A 23,267-nucleotide genomic window follows, 5' to 3' on the forward strand; every position below is an offset into this window, starting at 1 on the left:
TAGGAGTCACTAAATAAAACTCATTTTGTTAATAGTAACCCACACAGACAAATATGAGTTACCAGTCCTACTGTTACAGTGACAACGTTAAGGTATGCAGGGTTTAAGATCAGACAAGGTTTTGTTTGGTCTGAGATGATGCTGCAGTGCTTGTGATTTGTAATACTTTGCACTTGAAGCTTTATAAAACATATATATTGAAGTTAGGGTTCACAGATACCTGAAGAGGTTTAAATAACAGCCTATGTTTTACATTAGTCCATGGAAAATATCCTGTCATAGTTTAGGATTGGGGTGGTGGAGGGGGGGCATGCCAGCCCTGGACACGCCCCTGCTTAGCAGGTTACTAACGTTTTTTGTTTTGTTTTTTTGGGCAGATACACTATGGTTTGGCAGATGCTCCTGAAGGCAACGCATGTTTGACAACCGTTGAATTACTTCAATGTTCACACCGTGCTGCCTCTGGGTTTATGCTAGCTTATTATGAATACAACCCCCGTGTTTTAGGATGTCTTTTTTTTAAAAAAAAGAGATTTATTTTCGGGGAGGAAGGAAAGAGCCGAATGATAAATAACGAGTTTTGGCAGTCACTTGAACGCAGCACCTCCGCCTACTGTCTGCCGCTCCGTCATATCGCGATAGAGACCGTTGGGCTACGGAGCTAACGTTGAGCAACATGGCGGAAGGTATGAGATCTGGTTTTTTGACTATTTGGTTCACTCCCTGTTCTCCTCGTTTGCTTGTTGAACTGTTGGGCCGAATCAACTAGTGTCTCTTCAGTCTATGAACACCTTCCATTGGGTGTGGTTTAAGATATGACCCGCTGCGTCTCTTGTAATGTCACACTGTGAGCTCTGTCGTTAAACGTTAGCCCTCGTAGATGTTGCTAGCTTTTCTTTTTTTTTTTATAGCTACGAGTTTAGTATTGATGCAGATTGCCGGGTTGCTACGTTAGAAATAACCTCATTGTTGACTTATAAAAACTGCAGGCAGCGTCTGTAATGATGTTAAACTAAACGTGAACGGTCAGGTCTGCGTCAGACTGTCCACATAACCCTCACTGATGCTGATTGATCCACACACATCTTTATATGATCCATCATGAGAAACCGTGTTAACACAGTTCTCTTCAATGGAGGATAATGACAGGGCAGCAGGCTTCACAGGTGTCCCTCCCTGTGAGGCATTACCTGGCTGGCAGAGGGCACCACCTATATTTGGCCTCGTAGACGTGAGCCAAATATCTGCTGTGTGTTCCTCCTTAATGAAAATCTACTTACCAACTACAACACACAGACAGAGTGCTACAATGAATCTGCAGTGGTGCAGCTGTATGAAGCTGCTGCATCGATTCTGAGTAAATCACATGTGTTTGCCAAAGCTTTTACTGAAGTACACTAGTTGTATAAATAAAGAGAAGGCCAATGTTTTATTTAAAATCACCCTTGCACTTCTGTGATTAGGTTGTTTTGCAGTGACAGATGGTTAATGCTTGTGCTCTGGGCTTTGCATTGCTGCACAGAGTCTGTAAAAGATAGATGCACAGGTCTGTTTTTGTTTGTAGAGCATTGTTTTTAAGTGCATGCGTTCTGTTGTATTTCACAGTTCTCTTTCCTCAAGCTTCACGTTCATTTTTGGTTTGCAAACACACACGCGTCATTCCAGTTAGATCCTGCAGACATTAAGTGGATTTTATTATATTCTAAGAATTTCTTCAGAGGCCGGTTGGTGGGCTTTAAGCTGCAGCTCTGCTCCAGCATGCCGCCCTTCCTGTGTTCAGCTGATCAGGTGGTTTTCAGAAACACCCCCCCCCCCCATTTGATCCTCATGACCAGTAGCTGTGCCAGTGAGGGTTTACGAGAGAGGACAAAGTAACGTGCTGCATCAGCATTCTTTCCTCACTAAAACTTTACTGGTTTAAAGGAAGGAAATGGGCCTCAATGCAACTCCGAGATCTGTCGAAAGTCTCCCTAAGAGGAAGAGGGAAAGCTTTGACTAAACAAAAACACGCAGAGCCTGCCATAGTCTGTTTTTTGAGATCGAGGAATGTTTATCTTCTATATCCATTTCAGGGAATACTAGAAAACATTCCAGTGCAAACTTCTGTGACATATGGAAATAAGAGCTCAAGTGACACTTCTCAATGTTTATAGTTGCACACAGCGTAACCTCTATGGTGTTCCTCCAAGCACACTTGCTACTTACTTTAAACTAACATAGACCACCTTTGTTTCTTTGAACTGAGAGGCGGCTCTAAACTGTCTTTCTAACTACTTTTCTATCACTGCATCCTGTTTCTCCTCCACCTGTCTCCTGTACCTTGACGTGGGACAGAGGAGGTGGCCAAGCTGCAGAAGCACCTGGCCCTGCTCAGGCAGGAGTACGTGAAGATGCAGCAGAAGCTGGCCGACACGGAGAGGCGCTGTGCTGTGCTCGCTGCCCAGACCTCCGGCCAGGGCTCCCCCAGCCCTGCAGCCGCTGCAGACACCTTCATCAGCCGCCTGCTCGACATCGTGGCCGACCTCTATCAGCAGGAACAGTACAGGTGAAGATCGACAGGATGACTACAAATGTCTGCAATGTCTTTTGAAGAAGGTTGTCAGAGACTTAGAATATTTGTGATAAATACTTTGTTAGAGTGGAATGTGTTTGTGTTTCAGTGATCTGAACGTGAAAGTGGCAGGACAGAAGCTAAGTGCCCATAAGTTTGTGCTGGCTGCTCGTAGTGATGTCTGGAGCCTGGCCAACATGGCCTCCACCTCAGAACTGGACCTAACCGGTGAGCCACCCTGATGTGACTTTAGTTTAATAAAGAAGTAGCTGAGGTCATTATGGAAATCAATTTGTTGCCCACTTGCTCCTCTGTCGGTCGACATGCTAACAGGTTAATAGATGATGACTGGATATTTATTTTGTCAAAGTCCAGTATTGGGCAGCTCGAGGTCGGTTTCTGCCCTCAGGCCTATTTTTCTTTAAAGATAATCGTTTAGGGTTCAAGTTCGTATAAAGGTGAGAAAATGTATGTCCTAAAAAAATCAAATAAAAATCGAATATTTGTTTTAATTAGAAAAAGTTGATTTTTTTTAGTCATTGTTATTTGCAAAGCCAAATGCAGCAGTGGGACCAAACATAATTTTTTTCTTCTGATCAATAGCTAAACTGTTTTCACTCTGACTCCCTGTCTTTATGTTATGATGGATTTCCAGACTGCAAACCTGAGGTTGCCATGGCGATGTTGCGGTGGGCATACACAGACGAGTTGGAGCTTAGTGAAGATGACGCCTTTCTTATTGACCTGATGAAGCTGGCCAACCGCTTCCAGCTCCAGCTGCTCCGAGAGAGGTGAGCACGAGGCGTTTATTCATACTGAAGGCGGAAATAAATATTCCAATTTCAGTGGCAGACTTAACGTCGCATAATATTCAAAAGAGCAGAACGTGGTAACACTTTGGTTTCTCTGCTGGGATAGGTGTGAAAAGGGTGTGATGTCCTCAGTGAATGTTAGAAACTGCATTCGCTTCTACCAAACAGCTGAGGAGCTGAACGCCACCACCCTGATGAACTACTGTGGGGAGATCATCGCCAGTCACTGGGTCAGTAAATCAGACAGAGGCTGTATTCCTCACCTACTCCACTGTTAGCTAGTTTCCTGCGTCTTCTTTTGATCAGTCAAATAAATCACTCAGAGGATATTTGTTGTGTAAAAAATATGAGAAAAAGTAGATACAGATATATCGGCCAATATCTTTCTTATATCTATCTTCAGTCTGTAGAGATATATAGATGTACACATTTATTGTGTTGATCCCTCAAATGCAGTTATCAAACACTTTGATATATATGATTTATAATGAAGACAAGATGGACAATCAACTGGAAAATAACTGAGCATGTTCGTGCATCACCGCTCAACACTCTGGAGAGTGATGATGATAGTTGTCATCCATATAGCGCCCTCTGCTGGTGAAAGAGAACTGCTAGTTTAATACAATGAACCTCAAATGTAATTTTATTTGACAGGTCAATAAATCTAGTAATATCGGCGCTAATCTGAAATAAAATAGTCACTTGATATCGGCCGATATTATCTGCTGGCAGACTAATCGGTCGGGCTCTGGTAAAGAAGTGTGTTTCTGCAGCATGCAGTTAATCCTTTGGTTCTGACTTCTACCCTTGGGCAGTTTTACAAGCATGAAAACATACTACACAGAAAGAATCAGTCGTCTCTGTGATGGTCTAGACTCTAGTTTCCTCTGTTAGGTGATGAAGAGGCACCATTACCAGCTTATAACTCCACAAAGTAGCTTCAATCTATTTGATCAGTCAGGATGAGCACCAAACTCTGACTTTCTTTTTTAAAAAAAATGCAACTTCTGAATCTTAAAATCATAATAATTTTATATTACCAAGTACATTTACACATACGAGGAATTTGACTCAGTCTTTTTGGTGCAAAAAGTAATTGTCAAAGGACTCACACAAAAATAGTAAGAAGCTATAAAAACAGCAGAGCTCCTGCTGACAGGGAACTTAAATAGAATCAGATACAAATTTACAAGCAATTAAAACATATATTATAGAATATAAACAAATAAAAACACTAAATGTACTAAAGGTGCATGGAGGAGCTGTGCAGCTGTGTGCATGATTACAGCTCAAATGACTGTGTAACGTGTTGTTTATGTTCAGCTTTATCTCCCTGAGTTAACTCTTTTTGGACAGATCAAGGTTATTGTGTCGCTCACTTGAGTTTATCATCTCCTACTTTATGAGACAATAAATCCAGCTGTCAAGGTTATCTTTACGACTCTGTTGCAGAAATCGACTCCTGTCACTATTCTCTGATACCTCACGCCTCATTTTGTCTCATGTATTGGCACAAAGGCTGATAAAATCTTACTATAATAAAATAGAAAACATGTTTACATTATTTATCACGTTTCCATCTCTAGTCAGTGAGAGTGATCTATAGGTGATTCTTATTTCCCATCCTGTGTAAACACTGATTGTCCGACTCTGACAGTAGTTTGTTGTTTTCAAACGATTGTCTCGTGTTAGGATGATCTGAGGAAAGAAGACTTCAGCACCATGAGTGCCCAACTCCTGTACAAGATGATCAAATCGAAAACGGAGTTCCCCCTTCACAAAGCCATCAAAGTGGAGCGAGAAGACGTCGTCTTTCTTTATCTCATCGAGATGGACTCTCAGGTGAGCTCTCTATCAACTGCTCACTCGCCTGTTTATTTCAGATTGATGACATTATTCTGATGACATTATTTCTCACTTTCAGTTACCCGGCAAGCTGAATGAAGTAGACAACAACGGTGACCTGGCCCTTGACCTGGCGCTCTCTCGTAAATTGGAAAGTATTGCCACCACTCTCGTTAATAGCAAAGCCGATGTGGACATGGTGGACCAGAGCGGCTGGAGCCTCCTGCACAAAGCCATCCAAAGAGGTATGAGGATTGATTAAATTACACCCACCCCACCCCACCCCACACCCCCACCCCACCCCACACCCCCACCCCCTTATGTTAACTAACTAAATGTGAAGTATCGTCCTTTCCATTCAAGTCATTTTCTTGCGTAACCTCAATAACTGAGAGAATGCTTGATTTTGTAGTTGTGTATTTTTGGGTTTCTTCCAAACGGTCATTCTTTCTTCTTCCTCTTGCAGGCGATGAGTTTGCATCCATCTTCCTGATTCGTCACTCGGCTCAGGTGAATGCAGCCACGGTGGGGGCGGTCGAAACTCCTCTTCACCTGGTCTGTTCTTTCAGCCCCAAGAAACACTCTGCTGAAGTGATGGGTGGTATGGCCCGGATCGCAGAAGCCCTGCTTAAGACCGGGGCTAACCCCAACATGCAGAACAGCAAGGGCAGGTAGGTGACGCGGCTCCCGGTTTGAACACTTCTATCAGTTTCTGAAGATCGCCAACGACCTGATGAGTATGGTGGTAATTCAGTGTTGCCTCTTGTTGCTGGTTTTAGAACTCCGTTGCATGAAGCGGTTTCCTCAGGGAACGAGCCCGTGTTCAACCAGCTGCTGCAGTGCAAACAGTGAGTGACACTCACTGACAAAAATCTCACACACAGTGTGCATACTGTTTACAATACATTGGAAGTCATAGGATGAACACATGTGACTAATTTGACATAATGTGTCTCTGGCATCGTCTCACTCTGGAAATAATCCCGTGTTTAACCGGAGGTAATCTGTCCATCTCGTTAAGGCTTGACCTGGAACTCAAAGACCACGAGGGCAGCACGGCTCTGTGGCTGGCCCTGCAGTACATCACCATGTCTTCAGACCCTTCAATAAACCCATTCGAGGACGATGCCCCGGTAGAGAACGGCACCTCTTTTGACGAGAATAGCTTTGCAGCCCAACTTATCCAGAGAGGAAGCAACCCCGATGCACCTGACGCCACCTCAGGTGTTGTTTCATGACCTCACATCCCCATACCTTCTTAATGAAAATGCTGCTGGAGCCTGTAAGCACATTTGAAAATCCTCATCCCGTCGTGTTTTATCCCTCGTAGAAAACTGTCTCATGCAGAGAGCAGCTCAGGCGGGCAACGAGGCAGCGTCTCTGTTCCTCGCCACTCACGGAGCCAAGGCCAACCACGTCAACAAATGGGTGTGTATGAACGTTTGGTAATGTTTTGATTATTGGACAGAGTGTGAAATATTATTACCACCAAATGTATAAACTTTGACCTTAACAAATGTGTCATTTTTAAGTTAGAAATGACTCGTTTCTGTCTGCTGAGTTATCTCTAAGTCCCTACATTTGTTTCTGTACACCTTAATGTTCCTTTATAACAAATCCTTAACTATGAAGTGAGTGTTAAATTCCTATATGTTAATATTAAACATATCATTAACCTCTGTTCCTTGTTTCAGGGTGAGAGCCCGATCCATACAGCGTGTCGCTGCGGCTTGGCGAGCCTGACAGCAGAGCTTCTCCAGCAAGGTGCCAACCCTAACCTCCAGACCCAGAAGGCTTTATCAGACGATCACCGCGACGTGGCCATGCAGACCCCCCTCCACATGGCCATTGCTCACAACCACCCAGATGTAGTCACAGTGATTCTCGAACAGAAAGGTCTGCGCATGTTTAGTAACTACATTTAATTAAAGAGCAAACACCCTGAAATGGATCCACTGATTCCTCCCTTCATGTCTATATTTCAGCAAATGCACTTCATGCCACCAACAACTTCCAGATCATTCCAGACTTCAGTCTTAAAGACGGCAGCGACCAGACGGTGCTGGGCCTGGCGCTCTGGACAGGTGTGTGTTCTAACAGTGGATTCTGTGTTATTGTCATTATCTTCACAGGTCGTTCTCCTGTTATAAGACTGTTTCTGTATGCCTGATGTAATATGATGTACTTTGTGTTCCTGCTAGGAATGCACACCATAGCGGCTCAGCTGTTGGGATCAGGGGCCTCTATCAATGACACGATGTCTGATGGACAAACCCTGCTGCACATGGCCATCCAAAGACAGGACAGCAAGAGTGCCCTCTTCCTCCTCGAGCACCAGGCAGACATCAATGTCCGGTAATGCCTGGCTCTACTGCGGTTTCTTTGTCTTAATGATATAAGTTTGTTTATGCCTTTTAGTAGTGACTGCACACAAGAACATGGGGGAAGAGGAAGATGACATAAAAAAGGAGTCACTGTCAACAAGGATGTCACGATCATGAGATTGTTTTGATTTTTGAACCAGAATCAGTTTCATTATTTAATATGCTGTGATTAAATACCAGCCGGCTCAGAATACTATAGCTTTAAGAATAATAAAAGATCATTTTGTGACCAGAAAGATAACTTCACTGTTCAGGGAGGGTTTTTTTTTTTAATATCCATGTCTTCTATATCTGTCTATTTTTCTCCTCCACTATCAGGACTCAAGAGGAGAAAACAGCGCTACAGATGGCCATCAGTAACCAGCTGCCACTCGTGGTGGATGCCATTTGCACAAGAGGAGCTGATATGTCTGTGGTGAATGACAAAGGAGAGCCTCCGTTGTGGCTGGCTCTTGTGAACGGCCTGGAAGACATCGCATCCACACTGGTGAGGACGGATGCATCTGCAATCCATTTAAGAAACGATTGTACCACATTTCTTCCTCCATAGCAAGTTGTTAACCGCCATGACACTTAATTCAAGATGGAATGAAACTTCAATGAGAGGACACGTCACTTTTTTGTTGGGAGCTGCCTGCAATCATCTGAGCTTCTTTGTGCTTTAATGTCGACTGTGTACAATTTCCCACAAGTATGAATATATCACTTTCATCTCAGCCTTATCCAAAACATTTTGAGTTTGCAAGGACTTGATCTTAAACGACACAAAACCAATTCTATTTTCGATCTGTAGCTGAGCATCTGCAAAAGCGTTTACAACACCTGCGCTCCCACCTGTAGCCCTCTCATCTGTCTTCTTATAATCTTCTCACACTGAATGTTTCTGCCTGGTCAACAGTATTCTCTCACGTTTGACTGTTTGATTTCTTTCTCACCAAGGTCCGCCACGGCTGTGATGCGACTTGTTGGAGCCCCGGACCCTCGGGCTGCCAGCAGACCCTCCTGCACAGAGCTGTTGATGAGAACAATGAGGTCTCTGCTTGTTTCCTCATCCGCAGGTCAGTCTCTCTCCATCAGGCTGCATTGTGAACTATCAAACATCCCAGTTTTTATCAGAGTTTTCAAACTAAAGGTATCTGTTTTAAAGCTTCATATTGAGATGGAGGTAGCCAGCTGTCCTAACTTCCTGCTTGTTTACCTGTGTGTAGCGGTTGTGACGTGAACAGCCCCAGGCAGCCAGGGCCTAACGGGGAGGGAGACGAAGAAGCCCGAGACGGACAAACACCCCTCCACCTGGCAAGCAACTGGGGTTTGGAGGAGGTGGTGCAGTGCCTTTTAGAGTTTGGAGCAAATGTTAATGCACAGGTCAGTTCAGTTCCTGACGCAGTTGGCTCTGCTTTTGTGACTTCAACTTTAATCAGCATCCACGCTCCACATCTACAAAGTGAGTTGTAAACATGCTCTTTTTTTAATCCATTTCTTATTCCCATCAGGATGCAGAGGGCAGAGCTCCCATTCATGCTGCCATTAGCAACCAGCACAACGTGATCATACAGCTGCTCATTTCACATCCAGACATTCGTCTCAACATACGTGACCGTCAAGGCATGACCCCCTTCGCCTGTGCCATGACCCACAAGAACAATAAGGCAGCAGAGGCTATCCTAAAGAGGGAGTCAGGGGCTGCAGAACAAGTAGGGTGGATTCTAAAAGGCACTATTTTGTCTGATGTCACACTTCCATCCATCCCCTTTGACCTCAAACTGCTGTTTCCCTCCAGGTGGACAACAAAGGGCGTAACTTCCTGCATGTGGCTGTGCAGAATTCAGACATTGAAAGTGTCCTGTTTCTCATTAGTGTCCAAGCTAATGTCAACTCCAGGGTTCAGGATGCCGCCAAACTCACCCCTCTCCACCTGGCTGTCCAGGCCGGCTCTGAGATCATCGTCCGCAACCTGGTACACCCTCACATTCTCATGTGCTTCGGCTTTTTAGTAATTCGTTTCTAACAAAGTGTAATACAAAGAGCGATGCAGTCGATGCTGTTTTGATTTTGCACACGTCTTCTTTCAGCTGCTCGCCGGAGCCAAAGTCAACGAGCTGACCAAACACAGACAGACTGCGCTGCATTTGGCCGCCCAGCAGGACCTGGCCACGATTTGTTCGGTGCTGCTGGAGAACGGAGTAGACTTTGCTGCCGAGGATGAGAACGGCAATAATGGTACCTTTCATTCTCTGTTATTATGCTTTTGTTTCTGATCCGGGATCCTCCTGTTCAACAAATGAAAGCCAATCAAAACAAAGATCAGGTAACCAATCAGCTCTGAGGCCGGTCGATGTTTCATTTTCACTTTCACCTCGATATCTTGACAAACAGGACATTTGACTTATCAGTCCTGTCCAGTATTAACAGGACTTAAAACATTTTTTATTTACGGCTGCCTTCAAATAAGTTCAGTCTCTTTTTCTCTACTTTTACTTCATTCTTTTAATAAAATGAATGGGCTAATAATTAATTTTATTTAAAAAATGTAATTAATTAATTAATTATATTTTACTGTAACTTTATGATTTTTAACCTGTCCTATCATATGTAAGCCCTATTTTCACTTATTTTAATGAATTATTTGAACACATTTGCGATTAGTGAGAGTCGGTCTGTGTGATTTGTCTCTGAGGGCCGTTTCTGAAAGTCTGTCACTTGACACAGATGGAGCAAACTATGAGCCTAAATCCTTAAGAAGACGTTCTGAGGTGGATTGTTAAACAGAATCTATTTGGATTATGCGAGGCCAGCAGGTGAACTTGTGTCCACAGGGCGCCTTAGAGAGTCTTCGATTTAGCTAAAGGAAAGAAAGAAAAAAAAAAAGCCACTTATTCTCTTTTTGTTGTGTGGGTAGATTTAATCTCTACCCCACCACCCAAACATCTACTCATCATTACCGTAACATTAAAATGATTCTCTCTGTTTGTGTTCCTCACAGCGCTGCACCTGGCTGTGATGCAGGGTCGCCTTAACAATGTCCGAACCCTTCTCACAGAGTCCAACATCGATGCAGAGGCCTTCAATCTCAGGTACAGTCTGTTTGTGTCATGGTCAGACTTCAGGTCAGTCGTACTCGAGCAGAAAGAATTCAGAAGATAAGACAGAAATAAAAACATTGAGTATTAAAAAAGTAGACAAACACAACCGTCTGAAGACTAAGTCAACCCTCCTCTCTCCCTGTCATCTTGTTCTGTCTGATCAGGGGTCAGTCACCGATGCATGTCCTGGGCCATTACGGGAAAGAGAACGCCGCCGCCATTTTTGAGTTGTTCCTTGAGTGTATGCCTGAGTATCCTCTGGACAAACCCGACAATGAAGGGAACACCGGTACTGAAGCTTTCTCTACTATTATTAATACACGGACACTGTATTGATTCCTGCCCTACATTGAGAACATCTGTGACCTGTATTCTGTTTCAGTTCTGCTCCTCGCCTACATGAAAGGAAATGCAAACCTGTGCCGTGCCATAGTGAGGGCTGGGGCTCGACTCGGCGTCAATAATAATCAGGGCATCAACATTTTCAACTACCAGGTCGCAACCAAACAGTTGCTCTTCCGCCTTCTAGGTAAGTTCTGTCGCCTCATTACCCGCGTGGCATTCACATGATGCTCTGACACTCTGGGTTTTAATAAAAAAAAAAACAGTTCACGGATTTCTGGGGCGGCTGTGGCTCAGTTGGTAGAGTCGGTCGTCTCTCAACCAGAAGGTCAGAGGTTCGATCCCCAGCTCCTGCAGCCACATGTCCAATGTGTCCTTGGGGAAGACACTTAACCCCAAGTTGCTCCTGCTGCTTCTGACCTGCGGTGTAAAAGCGCTTTGAGTAGTCAGAAGACTAGAAAATAACGATACAAGCTCAAGTCCATTTACCATTTTCTTCTCCTCATAATTTGTATAGACATGCTGTCCAAAGAGCCCCCATGGTGTGACGGGTCAAACTGCTATGAATGTGCCGCCAAGTTTGGTGTGACAACGCGGAAACATCACTGGTTAGTGTGGCTTTCATATTTTTATTTAGTTTATGCTTCATGTAATGTTGAACGTTGTCTCTAACTTTAACATCCTTTGTCTAAACTCTAGCCGTCACTGTGGGCGCCTGCTGTGCCACAAGTGCTCGATAAAGGAGATCCCCATCATCAAGTTTGACCTGAACAAGCCGGTGAGGGTGTGCGACATCTGCTTTGATGTACTGACTTTGGGTGGGGTATCATAATAAAGCGGTCTGGACCTCCTTCACCCTCTGACACTGGCCACGCCAGGCCGAACTCGGCACAGTTATTCCAGGCACACCAGGAGAAGGGACATCAGTAGCAGGACAAACTAACAAGAGATTCCTGGACACTTATGGACCTTCATCTTTCTAACGTTCCAGTCTTTGAAAAACCATCGATGTTCTAGAAGGACGTTGTCTTTTTGTTGTTTTCTGATCAAAGTATCTTAACGTGGATATAAGCAGATCCCCAGCTCTGTGACGGCTGGACACAATTTGTTAATCGATTTCCCAAGATCAGTAATGTTCACGATGATTAGCGCTTATAATCTCAAGCAGGTAGCTGCTTCTGTGCGTACACATTGCAATTCAGTGATGAACTTTTCAATGATCAAAACGTTTTGTTCGGGGGGGGAAGGGGTTACTGCTCCCTGTTGGTAGATTTCACCATCTGCAGCCTTCATGCTATGTGACCTGCCCACAGACAAACACTCAATGAATTCTTGCATTTATACGACAGCTGAGGCTGCAATCATTTAAGAGCAGAGTAAAACAGTCAAATGAGCGTAGGTCAGTTTGATCTACAGAGACTGAACTGTCAGCATGTTCTCTGTAATCTCTCATGTGTTGCTCTTCTGTCATCCTGACTGCGTACTGACCGGAGAGAGTGAGACAGACGAGGAGGACTTAAAGGGAAAGAAACCCAACGCTATCTTTACATTTTCAAATGAGCTCTTCTCTAAATTATAACACTGACATTGTTTAACTTCACTGTTAAAGGTGAACGACAGCACAACTGAGCAATGATGAAATTCCTTCTGATGTAACTTTTTGTTTTCTGTGATCGCTCCGTCGTCTTGTTTACTTTTTAACATTACATGTTTAGAAAATGCGACCCCCCCACCCACCCTTTCCTTTTTTTTTTTCAAGAGGAACAACACAATTCTCTTCCACTGTCGTCGTCCTCGGTTACAGAGAAGCCTCTTCTGCCTATGCATGTGATTTAATTTGTAGCCTTTTCATGTCCTCGTCATAATCATGAATCATGTTTCCAAATCAGCCATCAGATGATTACATTCCATTTATTGATCTGCCATGAGGTCCTTTTGCAGAAAGATGTGATTGTGATCAAAGTCCCCCAAACGTTGCCTCAAGTCGTTGTCTTGACTCGTCCCACGTAACGCTTCTTGATTTCTAAGCCTAACAGGTGCACTTTATCAGAGATCACGCGGCATCTTCGATCATCGGGGAGAATGTGGAGCGGAGGGCCGGCCGGCTCGTGGGGCCTCTTTAAGTATTGTTTAATTGTACAGATAAATGTGTGATATTTTTGACCACTACAACTGTTTTGTACTTAAATGCAGTTTGTGCTTGTCATTGTGACAAACCTAAATCTTGCCTCTGTTAATCTTTTATGCACATTGTTTAATCTTTTATGCACATTATATTGTATCTGTATGCTCAGATATCTAGCCTGTCTCTTCCTTGTGTATCCTTTTAGAAGAAAAAGGGAGGACAAATTTACATAAAGGTCATCAAAAACACACGTATGGAATTTTCTTTATTCTACTTTTTATTTTTTATTGTGCATGTTAGCTGTGATTTCCTGGAGAATACTTTCCCTGAGATTTGTTCTGTTAAAACAAACAAACAAACAAAAAAAAACAGCCCCTTTTAGGTTCATTTGTCTGAGCTGGGCCCAGACACTACTGGTCTTTAACAGAGCATGAGTCAGCGTGTGGAGGGCAGCCGTCATACTTCTGCAGGTTGGGATCGTCCTCTGCTGCAGACGGGTCTTCAACACACACACAACGAACGCCAGTGAGGCCTGCAGAGAAGAGTTTCCGTGGTACACCTGTCCAGCTTCTGTCCACTCCACCACTGCAGAACGGAAAAAGGATACCAGCTCTGTTCATTCTTATACATGAACATCAATCACACCTGCGTTAGTGTGAGACATCATCTGTCACAGGAGAGCATTATCTCTGAGTGCTGCGTCACACGCTGAGTAACCTGCTTAATATTTGATTAGGACAGAACTCTTTCCATACCTCTTCGTGGAGCACCAGACTCTGCCTCCACTGGCCGAGCTCCACTCTGAGTTACAGGTCGGGAATCGAACCTTCTCAGACTCGGACTGGGCCTTCAGTCTGTGGCCCTTCGCTAGAGACTTTTCTGCCTGCATCAGGGCGTCTGTGGGCTTCCCCGTCTCGCTGTAGAACCGGCCTATCAACAGACCTACAGTATAAGAGACGCCGAGAAGGAGAGGTGATGTCCAGGGTTACCACAGAGCAGCTCCTCTGTACTATGAACCTTTACTTGTATGTTAAAAGAAATGAACGTGATCATAAAACTGGTGAAGTTAAAGGGATACCTTCACCCATTTGCATTAATCTTTGTATCATTAGAAACCTGTTAGTATTTTTGAATGGTCGTGCATCCCGCCCTCATTTTCCCCTGAGATGGGAAATCTTTGTATTTCTGAGTCTGAAAAGGAGCTTCCAGTGACGCAAAATGACGATTTTTGCGTCACTGGAAGCTGTTGCGGTTAGCAGCTCGAACTGGGGCAGACTGGTAGTGTCGGTGCTCTCACTGTTTGCCTATGGACACAGACATAGAGTCTGTTTTCTGCCAGGAATTTCCAAGATTAATTCTGGAAGAAAGTGAGAAAATGGCCTCGTGTTGAAGTAAATATATCTGTAAATGTTTTTATTACTATATTTCTACTGCTATACTGTATATTTTGGAGAAACTGTAACGATCGAATTTCCCTCTGGGATTAATAAAGTATTTCTGATTCTGAAATTGAGGACCTTAGTGGGAGTGGCCTGCGGTGCTGTGCATTCTGGGATTTGGTGTCTTTCATCCACATGAGCCAAAAAGACACTTTCTGCCTTTTCTCGGCCAAGAAGGCACCAACTTCAAAATGTATTTCACATTTCTACTTCATATATGACCCAATGTCAATACAGATTCATGTTTCAACGGGTGAAGTATCCCTTTAAGAGTCTTAGTTTTGTGTGATTCTGAGGTATGAGGTTGAGGAATAAAGAAAAACTCTGTCAGATGTAAATGAAACATTCAGAACTCCTGCATGCTGAGGAGGAGGGATACATGATGTGAAAAGTCACAGTGATGATTTTGTCACTCATGGAAGGCCTCTTGTCCAATCAGGTTGCTTGGTTGGAACTAACTATTGTATATTAAACCCTCCAAAAATGGACCAAAATATGTTACTACGTAATAATAAGAATATCTAATATATGTCTAAATCCACTCTGATCCTGTATTTAATCATGCCTATAAACCCCTCTATTTCAGCCCTGCTCAGAACAGACTGTTTCTGTGTCTGTACCTTTAAATGTAAATGAGCTGTGTCTGACCACGCCCCCTCTCTGGGAGGGCTTGAGTGTCTCTGGCTTTCTCGCTCCATGTTCTATTGTTTACGGTGAGAAGGCAGACTCAGGGGACAGAACAAACACCTAGCTGTGGGAGTGTCACCCACCTGGGGGAGGGGTTACTGCCCTTTGTGATGTCATGAAGGGAAAATCTCCAAACGGCCTGTTTGAGCACACATTTTCTGAAAAGTGGAGCAGGCAAAAGACAGAGAGGATGGACTTTTCTCATCATTGGGGGGTTTGAGGGATACCTATGGTGAAGTGGATTTTACCTAACCCCTAAAATTAACCTTTAAAATCTGAATCACTTATTCTAATTAATCTGATTCAAACCTGAGTTCAATAGACAGTGTGTGATAGTGAAGGCATCTTCTTCAGGGTTATTTGGTTTAGAGACTATTACAGGTTCTGTATCACAGACCAAAGACGGTGGAATTGGTAATCAAAGAGATCACATACCTACAGCTCACATACCTACAGCTTGGTATTCCCTCTGGTAGAAGGCCAGCCAGTCATAAAGGGCCACCACCTGCAGAGGAGACAGGCTGGACAAATCATCTGTCAGGCCTCTTTCTGTGAAGTCCCCGGTGATGTAGGCCAGTGAGGCATCTTTGCCTGAAAATCCAGACCCACAAACAGAGTATGAAGTGCAGCGCCGCAGTCTACTTATCTACTTAAGCTGTTCATGTGCTATTATTAGGATTCAATTAATCATCTTTACGTTGGTTTGTTGAGGCTTTTGGGTGTAACTGAGCATCAAACAATGTTTAAACATCATGATCGCTCTCATATTGAGAGCTCAGGTTGGAGCACAAAACACCAAACACAAACTGTGGGAACAGATCTAGGAATCACCTGCCATACAGCGGTAGGCACCACCAGGTCCATAGTGCTTGTGTCCCTTATGCACATCAAAAACCTGTCCCAGTATGCCGAGGTAGAGGCCCTTGCTGCCTTCCTCTCCGTCGTACAGAGATAATTCACGCCTGTTCAGGAGCCGCATGGGGGGCCCCTTGTTTGAGTCATTCCCAGATTCAAAGAGCCACTCCCAGGGAAGAAACGGCACTGCCACCGACAGAAGCGCGACACACACATAACCGAGCATGCTGCTGAGTCAAACGGAAAGGCACATTATTCATTTGCATCACATTTCATCATTTCATCATTGAAAATCTGACAACAACCACAAAAACATCTATGACAACAGCGACTCAGGTGCTTCCGCGATAGTGATGTGCTTCTCGAGAACGAGTCGGTCTTAATAGACGACTCACCTAGGTGACCCGGATCAGGATCCTGCCGTGACGATCTGTGTTTGTCTTTTTCTGTTCAGGCTTTGGGTGGGAAATTAACACATTTGATGAAATATGTGTCTGTACCTAATTTTTCAATCACCATATCATTTCTGTATGTGACGTTATTTTGGTAGACTAGAATTATTAACCTCAACATATCTCACTTTTAAATCAACGATATGAGAGTGGTACAGAGGAAGAACTTTGTATATTCATTTCCAGCTACAGACGAGAAGGTAAAGAATCATTTCACTTGGTTTTGTTTGTTACCAAACATCGTGCAACATTACGGTATCCGGACTTGATGAAGACTGAGTGGTTTTCGATTTTATAATGCAGTCGGGATGCGCTGCCTTGGCAAAAAAATGCAAAACCATAGCAGATGCTCCAGTACGCCACAGAATAACTTTAGCACATTTGGAAGTAGGTGAAGACCCTCATATCAAATAAAGCTCCCTACTGCACCAAGTCGCATGTTAACACTTCCACTGGGTAGCGCATTTTGATGTAACACCGGCTTTTGTTGCTGGGTGGTTGAGCCAAATGATCTGGCTCACCAGAAAGATCCGAATTTCCCATCTGCGCTCCGTGAACGGGATCTCATTTAGCGCATGCGCACAGAATGACGCAAAGGACGTTTCATGCAAGCTGACGTACAGGACGTCAATGCGGTAGTAGTGAACGGCGGAGTCCTGGCTGTAGGTTAGAGAGAGGTCTGTGTACAGACCGGTTCTCTAAATTGACACCCGAGTGGGCCGCAGAGATTTTCGAGGGATCCGTAGGTCGGTGATACGAACATGGGGAACGCGGAGAGCGGCTGCGGGGGCGGCAGCGGCGACGAGGAGGACGTAGAAACGGAGAGCCCCGGTTTCGCGGAAGACAGCCCGGCCTCTGCGGCCACTGGCGTCAACGTTGGAGGCGGCGGCGGCGGTGGAGGCACCGGTTCTGGGCGAAGCGGAAGGGGATCGAATAACCTGCCAGTGCCCACCGGCGGACCCCCTACCCCCGGGGTCCTGCTAGAGCAAGTGAAACTGAGAGAGGCGGCGGCTCGTATTAGTGACTCAGGAGTCGCCATTCAGGAGTCAGTCCTGGCAGGGAACGAGGGTGTCCTGGTGCGGTGGCTGGAGGACCGGTTGAACCGAGGAGAGGAGTCTGTCAATGTGGAGCAGTTTTGTGAGATGTTGGAAAGCAGAGACGCCCCGAGAGACGAGTGTGAAGAGGTACACAGCACCTGAAACGTGCCTCACTCATGTGAAATGTCTTTATTTTGAATCTCCATGATGTCTAAACCTGATCTATTCCCAGGCAGAGGCGCTGCTTGGGGCCCCCATGCAAGTGAGGGGCCCCCAAAGGGCTTACAAACTTTGAACCACAGCAGTAGAAAAACCTCCTTAAGGGGGCTCCCATCTGACAGCCCTCATACTCGTTGTGCTGCTAAACATCTCGTGCATTGTTCCTGTGAAAACCACTGAAGGAAAATGAAGAGGAGGTATCTGTCTGGGAGTGAAAACAGCTCAGTGGTGGTTGCAGGGGCCCACGATAAAATGTTCCTAGAGCCCTGTAACAGACTCTAGAAACGCCACCGGTCCCAAGTCTGAGGACACGAGCGCTTGTAGCCATGCCCGTTTATGATGAGTGATTAGAAGCTGTAGATGAGGCCACGAGAGGAGAAGTCTTGATATCCTGTAAACGACAGGGTGTGTAAGGAAACAGATAAGCTGTCGCTGTGCCCCCCTGTGCTGGTGGTCAGGGTTATTGTCCCCAGGTTTTGAGCTTACAGTATACCTCTAGTAAGCAGAACATGCTGCTTTGTTGTCTGTTGTGTGACATCTGTTGTGTGAGCAAAGGTTGCAGATGAATGGGTAAACCAATGAATGTGTACTTTACTCTGCAATTGGCTTTTGTGTTGGTCAACATGGAGTGCCTCTCTGCTACACTTTAAATAACACTCACTCCTTAGGTCCACCTGAAAGTCCTGCCGTATGACCTGTAGCGCTGCTCCCTGCCTTGTACACATGTATTTCTAAACATTAAATAACAAGCGCTGAGCATATTGTCTGCCACATGATTGAGCATGTGTTCCGCTGTGAAGGAATGTGAGTTATTGTGTGGATGTCTTAACGTGACGCCGGTGTGTCCTGTCGTCGTCCCTGTCTCAGGCCTTTGGACAGTTCGATGCAGAGGGGGATGGGGTGGTGGACGTCGAGAGCATGCTGATTGCTCTGAAGAACTCCAACGGAGCTAATCTAAAAGGAGAGCTGAGTCATGTGATAAGACAGCTACAGGCATGCTCCCTAACTCCAGGTAGGAGAAGTGATTTGTTTACCTGGATCAACAAGGCCTGGATTATTTGAATGGGTGTTGTTGGCATGTTGCAGAGGAGCTAACGCTGCTTTTTCTTCCTGCAGGTTTTGTTGACATATTCTCCAAGACCAAAGACCGGTTAGGGGCGCATGCCTCTAAGATCCTTAAGTTCCTACACAGGAATCGTATCCCGAGCAGTGCCATCCCCTTCCCTATCTTAGAGGGATACAACAGTATCTGCACCATGAGGTCCAGCGTGGTCCAGGACTTCTTGGAGTTCCTCTTACAAAAAGAGAAAGGTGAACACAAGAGCTTCAGATAAGAACTGAGTGACGGTCTTTTTCTGAATGTTCTCCAGTGGATTTTTTAAGATTTACTCAAACTGCATCCTGGCTCTTCCTCATGTGTGTCCGGTTCTCTCAGATTTGGACATCCAGTACCGAGCAGAGCTGGACCGGGATCCAGAGGTGGACAAGGTGAAGGTGGTCACGCAGTGCTACAGCTCCATCGAAGCTTCGTCCAACGCGTCAGACATCAACAAGATGACGAATGGGGAGACGTCCTCTTTCTGGCAGTCGGACGGCAGTGCGCGCTCACACTGGATCAGGTAAGAGCGGCTCACGAGTTGGATCCTTGAAATATGTCTGTGTGTGTGGATGACGCGTTTTCAGGCTGATCTTGTTCCTTTGTGTCTCAGATTGAAAATGAAGCCGGACGTGGTTTTGAGACGTCTTGCCATCGCCGTGGCTTCTAATGACCACAGTTACATGCCTCAGCTGGTCTCGGTTGCTGTCGGGAAGAACCGTCGCTCCTTGCAGGAGATCAGGGACATCCGCATCCCCAGCAACGTAACGGGCTACGTAGCTCTCCTGGAAAACGCCAACATCACACATCCCTGTGAGTTACTCGCTGTCCGTCCGTCTGCTTTGTGACGTTTTTATTCATCGCTTGTTGGAGACGCTTGTGGAGAAAACCGTGCAGCCCCTCCTGTGAAATCAGAGCACGGTGTGAGCTGCAGAAAAGCACTGCAGCTTTCAACAATAGCTGAGTGGTTAAGTGGCTCAGATTGGAATACAGAGGCGAGTCTCCTGGAGCTAAGGATCCCTGTTTGTTAAACCCAGGGCTGTTCGTAAAAAAAGCCAGTAGGCCACACTTAAACCCATACTAGACGTTTTTCAGCTTACAAGATGCTTTACGACCCGCCCACTCCCACTCTGTCACCGAGTGAGCACAGTTTGAAGTCACTCACGCAGCTGAATGAAGCACCCTTCATTTAAGTGTAGTCAATAGATACAAAGTCAAGATGCTAAGTCTTCTATCTCTCAGAAAAAGGTAATTTATGCAACCACATGAACCGTTTTCAAGACAACTTAATATGACTTAATATGTTGTAAAACCTTTAGGTCTTTAAATCTGTATGATACTTGTGAAAATGATATCCTACTTAACGCAGTTTCACTTTGTGTGGGTTACACCTGTTCAGTAAAACAGCATCGGTGCAGACTTGCTGTTGGAGGGTTTAACAGTCTGCTCACACTCTGCCCCTACAGAGGGTTTGGACGCGGTCAGTGTGGCGGACCCTCCACGTGAGCACGCCAACAGAGTAGAAGATCGTAGAGGGAGAGGGTGTAGGAGATGGTTTGAGACTGAGGCCACAAGACTCACAAACACTAGTTTTTTCTGAAAGAGCCAGGCAGTTGTGAGCGGAAAAAGCTCAGTTTTAGCAGAGGTTAAAACTGCAGAACAATGTGGCCATGTATTTTAAAAACAGTCCTGTCATTTCTGCCGCAGCTTCAGGTACCTTCTTTGATTGTTTACAAACCTCTCAGCACTTTCTGCAGCACATGTAGAAGAAGAGCATCCTCCTCTCTAGAGTGGATGCTCATGCTCCATGTGGTGGACACTGAAGCTTCAGTGTTTAGTCAGCTCTGCATCAGTCTTTAAACCTTTCTGTGTTCTAACCTCTCTCCATTTTTCAAAAGCATCTCCAATATTGATCCTAGTTTGAGTACGTTTCTGCTCGTGGAGCTTATTAGAAACATGCAGAGGCCAGAAAATCAGTCATTTTTTAATTCATCCCGTTTAAAATCAATATTGGTATTAGTTTTAAAAAATGGTCTGCGTCTAGTGTTTTGTCATTCTCAGAGGAATCCATCAGTGTCCTAACTGCATCATGTCTCTAACAAACCCCAGACATCCAAATCAACATTAAGAGGTGCCTGAGCGATGGATGTGACACGCGGATTCACGGCTTGAAGACGCTGGGTTATCAGATTACTAAGAGTAAAGAGGTGTCTGTGTCGGATGCTTCGGCCATCTGGTACCTGTCTCTCCTCACCTCCCTGGTCACCGCGTCCATGGAGACCAACCCTGCACTGGCTCAGACTGTCCTTCAGAGTACACAGTAAGACGCACTACTCATTACTGTGTGTGTGTGTGTGTGTGTGTGTGTGTGTGTGTGTGTGTGTGTGTGTGTGTGTGTGTGTGTGTGTGTGTGTGTGTGTGTGTGTGTGTGTGTGTGTGTGTGTGTGTGTGTGTGTGTGTGTGTGTGTGTGTGTGTGTGTGTGTGTGTGTGTGTGTGTGTGTGTGTGTGTGTGTGTGTGTGTGTGTGTGTGTGTGTGTGTGTGTGTGTGTGTGTGTGTGTGTGTGTGTGTGTGTGTGTGTGTGTGTGTGTGTGTGTGTGTGTGTGTGTGTGTGTGTGTGTGTGTGTGTGTGTGTGTGTGTGTGTGTGTGTGTGTGTGTGTGTGTGTGTGTGTGTGTGTGTGTGTGTGTGTGTGTGTGTGTGTGTGTGTGTGTGTGTGTGTGTGTGTGTGTGTGTGTGTGTGTGTGTGTGTGTGTGTGTGTGTGTGTGTGTGTGTGTGTGTGTGTGTGTGTGTGTGTGTGTGTGTGTGTGTGTGTGTGTGTGTGTGTGTGTGTGTGTGTGTGTGTGTGTGTGTGTGTGTGTGTGTGTGTGTGTGTGTGTTAATTATAGGGTAATATACATATTAACCTTTGCACACTGTCTTACTGGAAACACAATTTTGTACTTCATGTACATTCTTTGTTTTTTTCCACAGCTCACCTCTGCACTGTTATCTTATTTAGTCCTGTATATAGTTTCTTGTTTATTCATTTGTTTATAGTTTAAAGGTCACATATTCTCCTCCTCTTCAACCAGTGTAAATAAGTCTCAGAGCTCCTCAAAACATGTGTGTGAAGTTTCTTGTTCTAAATCCACTCTGATCCTGTATTTGATCATGTCTATAAACTCCTCTATTTCAGCCCTGCTCAGAACAGGCTGTTTCTGTGTCTGTACCTTTAAATGTAAATGAGCTGTGTCTGACCACGCCCACTCTCTGGAAGGGCTCGGGTGTCTCAGGCTTTCTCGCTCCATGTCCTATTGTTTACGGTGAGAAGGCAGACTCAGAGGGCAGAACAAACACCTAGCTGTGGGAGTGTCACCCACCTGGGGGAGGGGCTACTGCCCTTTGTGATGTCATGAAGGGAAAATCTCCAAATGGCCTGTTTGAGCACACATTTTCTGAAAAGTGGAGCAGGCAAAAGACGGAGAGGATGGACTTTTCTCATCATTCGGGGGTTTGTAGGCAGACTAGGGACACTTATTAGAGACATATGGTGAAGTGGATTTTATAGAATATGTGACCTTTTATCGTTTAATGTTACATGGAGAACACAGTCTGTCAAAGTCAAATTCCTTGTATGTGTGAGCACACCTGGCCATGATTGTGATGTTTCGTCCCCGTGTCTGAGAGTTTTCCTCTTGTTTTTCTTTCTTCACAGAAAAGCCTTACTGCACATGCCACCGCTGTCCCTCACGCCGTCCTCCACAGAGTTCCCCAAGTTCTTCTCCCTGAACATCCTGGAGGAGGTGGATGGATTTCTCCTCAGGATCGCAGAGTAAGGACGATGACATCAGCACACTTACTCATCACTGCCTCACTGAGCTCGTGATGCTGACATCATCGCAATGACATCAGGCAGGAGTCGGAGTATTGATTCAGGCTTATGATGACATGCGACGTCCATTTTATTATAGACTGTAAATCCTTCAGTGGGGGGTTGAGTCTCATCAGTAACAAATACTTCCTGAATATTCTTATCAGTTAGTCATCAGACATATGACTGTATATTTTTCATTCACTCGCAGCATTGTCAGAGATTCATTCAGGCTATGAATAGATTTACATTGAAAATAAATCTCTGCACACCTGAGTGTGTGACAGGAGCGTTTGAGAAGGGTAAATCTTAAAGGCCCTGACACACCGAGGAGATCGTCGGCTGTCGGTCCTAGTTGGACCGTCGGTGAGCGCTCGTCACTCTAGTTTTTGCGGTGTGTCCCGCTCTGTCGCTACCCGCCTGCCTTTTTATGGCCGATTCAACATCGGCGGGTCGGTGAGAGGGATCTCTCTGATTGGCTGTTG

The 23,267-nt window shown here is 45.1% G+C and overlaps 3 protein-coding genes across 4 annotated transcripts in view; 2 read left to right on the forward strand and 1 right to left on the reverse strand.

The window, feature by feature from the left end:
- The first annotated feature begins 553 nt into the window (after nt 1-553).
- Nucleotides 554-13,393, forward strand: ankfy1 (ankyrin repeat and FYVE domain containing 1). The gene is made up of 25 exons (XM_061055881.1): nt 554-686; nt 2,335-2,545; nt 2,661-2,779; nt 3,207-3,342; nt 3,470-3,593; nt 5,059-5,208; nt 5,291-5,456; nt 5,678-5,882; nt 5,991-6,059; nt 6,233-6,435; nt 6,542-6,639; nt 6,906-7,107; nt 7,197-7,295; nt 7,413-7,566; nt 7,914-8,082; nt 8,535-8,653; nt 8,804-8,960; nt 9,089-9,289; nt 9,376-9,552; nt 9,668-9,815; nt 10,579-10,669; nt 10,843-10,967; nt 11,061-11,207; nt 11,538-11,628; nt 11,720-13,393. Exons 1-25 carry the CDS (start codon nt 677-679, stop codon nt 11,850-11,852), a joined length of 3,504 nt encoding a protein of 1,167 aa, XP_060911864.1. The 5' UTR covers nt 554-676; the 3' UTR covers nt 11,853-13,393.
- A 100-nt stretch (nt 13,394-13,493) lies between these two features.
- Nucleotides 13,494-16,483, reverse strand: LOC132988464 (neuferricin). Of its 2 annotated transcripts, none has more exons than XM_061055882.1 (4): nt 16,103-16,483; nt 15,722-15,862; nt 13,901-14,087; nt 13,494-13,730 (listed from the first exon to the last, which is right to left on the reverse strand). In XM_061055882.1, exons 1-4 carry the CDS (start codon nt 16,350-16,352, stop codon nt 13,556-13,558), a joined length of 753 nt encoding a protein of 250 aa, XP_060911865.1. In that variant the 5' UTR covers nt 16,353-16,483; the 3' UTR covers nt 13,494-13,555. The 2 variants fall into 2 exon arrangements, with proteins under 2 accessions (XP_060911865.1, XP_060911866.1); XM_061055883.1 differs by having other exon boundaries at nt 13,692-13,812.
- Nucleotides 16,484-17,209: 726 nt separating this feature from the next.
- Nucleotides 17,210-23,267, forward strand: part of zzef1 (zinc finger, ZZ-type with EF hand domain 1) — a 35,433-nt gene continuing 29,375 nt past the window's right edge. The window contains exons 1-7 of the mRNA XM_061055897.1: nt 17,210-17,762; nt 18,702-18,846; nt 18,951-19,145; nt 19,270-19,453; nt 19,544-19,743; nt 21,040-21,250; nt 22,627-22,743. Of these exons, the coding sequence (XP_060911880.1) occupies nt 17,340-17,762; nt 18,702-18,846; nt 18,951-19,145; nt 19,270-19,453; nt 19,544-19,743; nt 21,040-21,250; nt 22,627-22,743 (1,475 nt within the window). The 5' untranslated portion in view covers nt 17,210-17,339. The remainder of the gene's footprint in view (nt 17,763-18,701; nt 18,847-18,950; nt 19,146-19,269; nt 19,454-19,543; nt 19,744-21,039; nt 21,251-22,626; nt 22,744-23,267) is intronic.

The sequence above is a fragment of the Labrus mixtus genome, chromosome 14 (genome assembly GCF_963584025.1).
Source record: "Labrus mixtus chromosome 14, fLabMix1.1, whole genome shotgun sequence".
Taxonomy (NCBI): domain Eukaryota; kingdom Metazoa; phylum Chordata; class Actinopteri; order Labriformes; family Labridae; genus Labrus; species Labrus mixtus.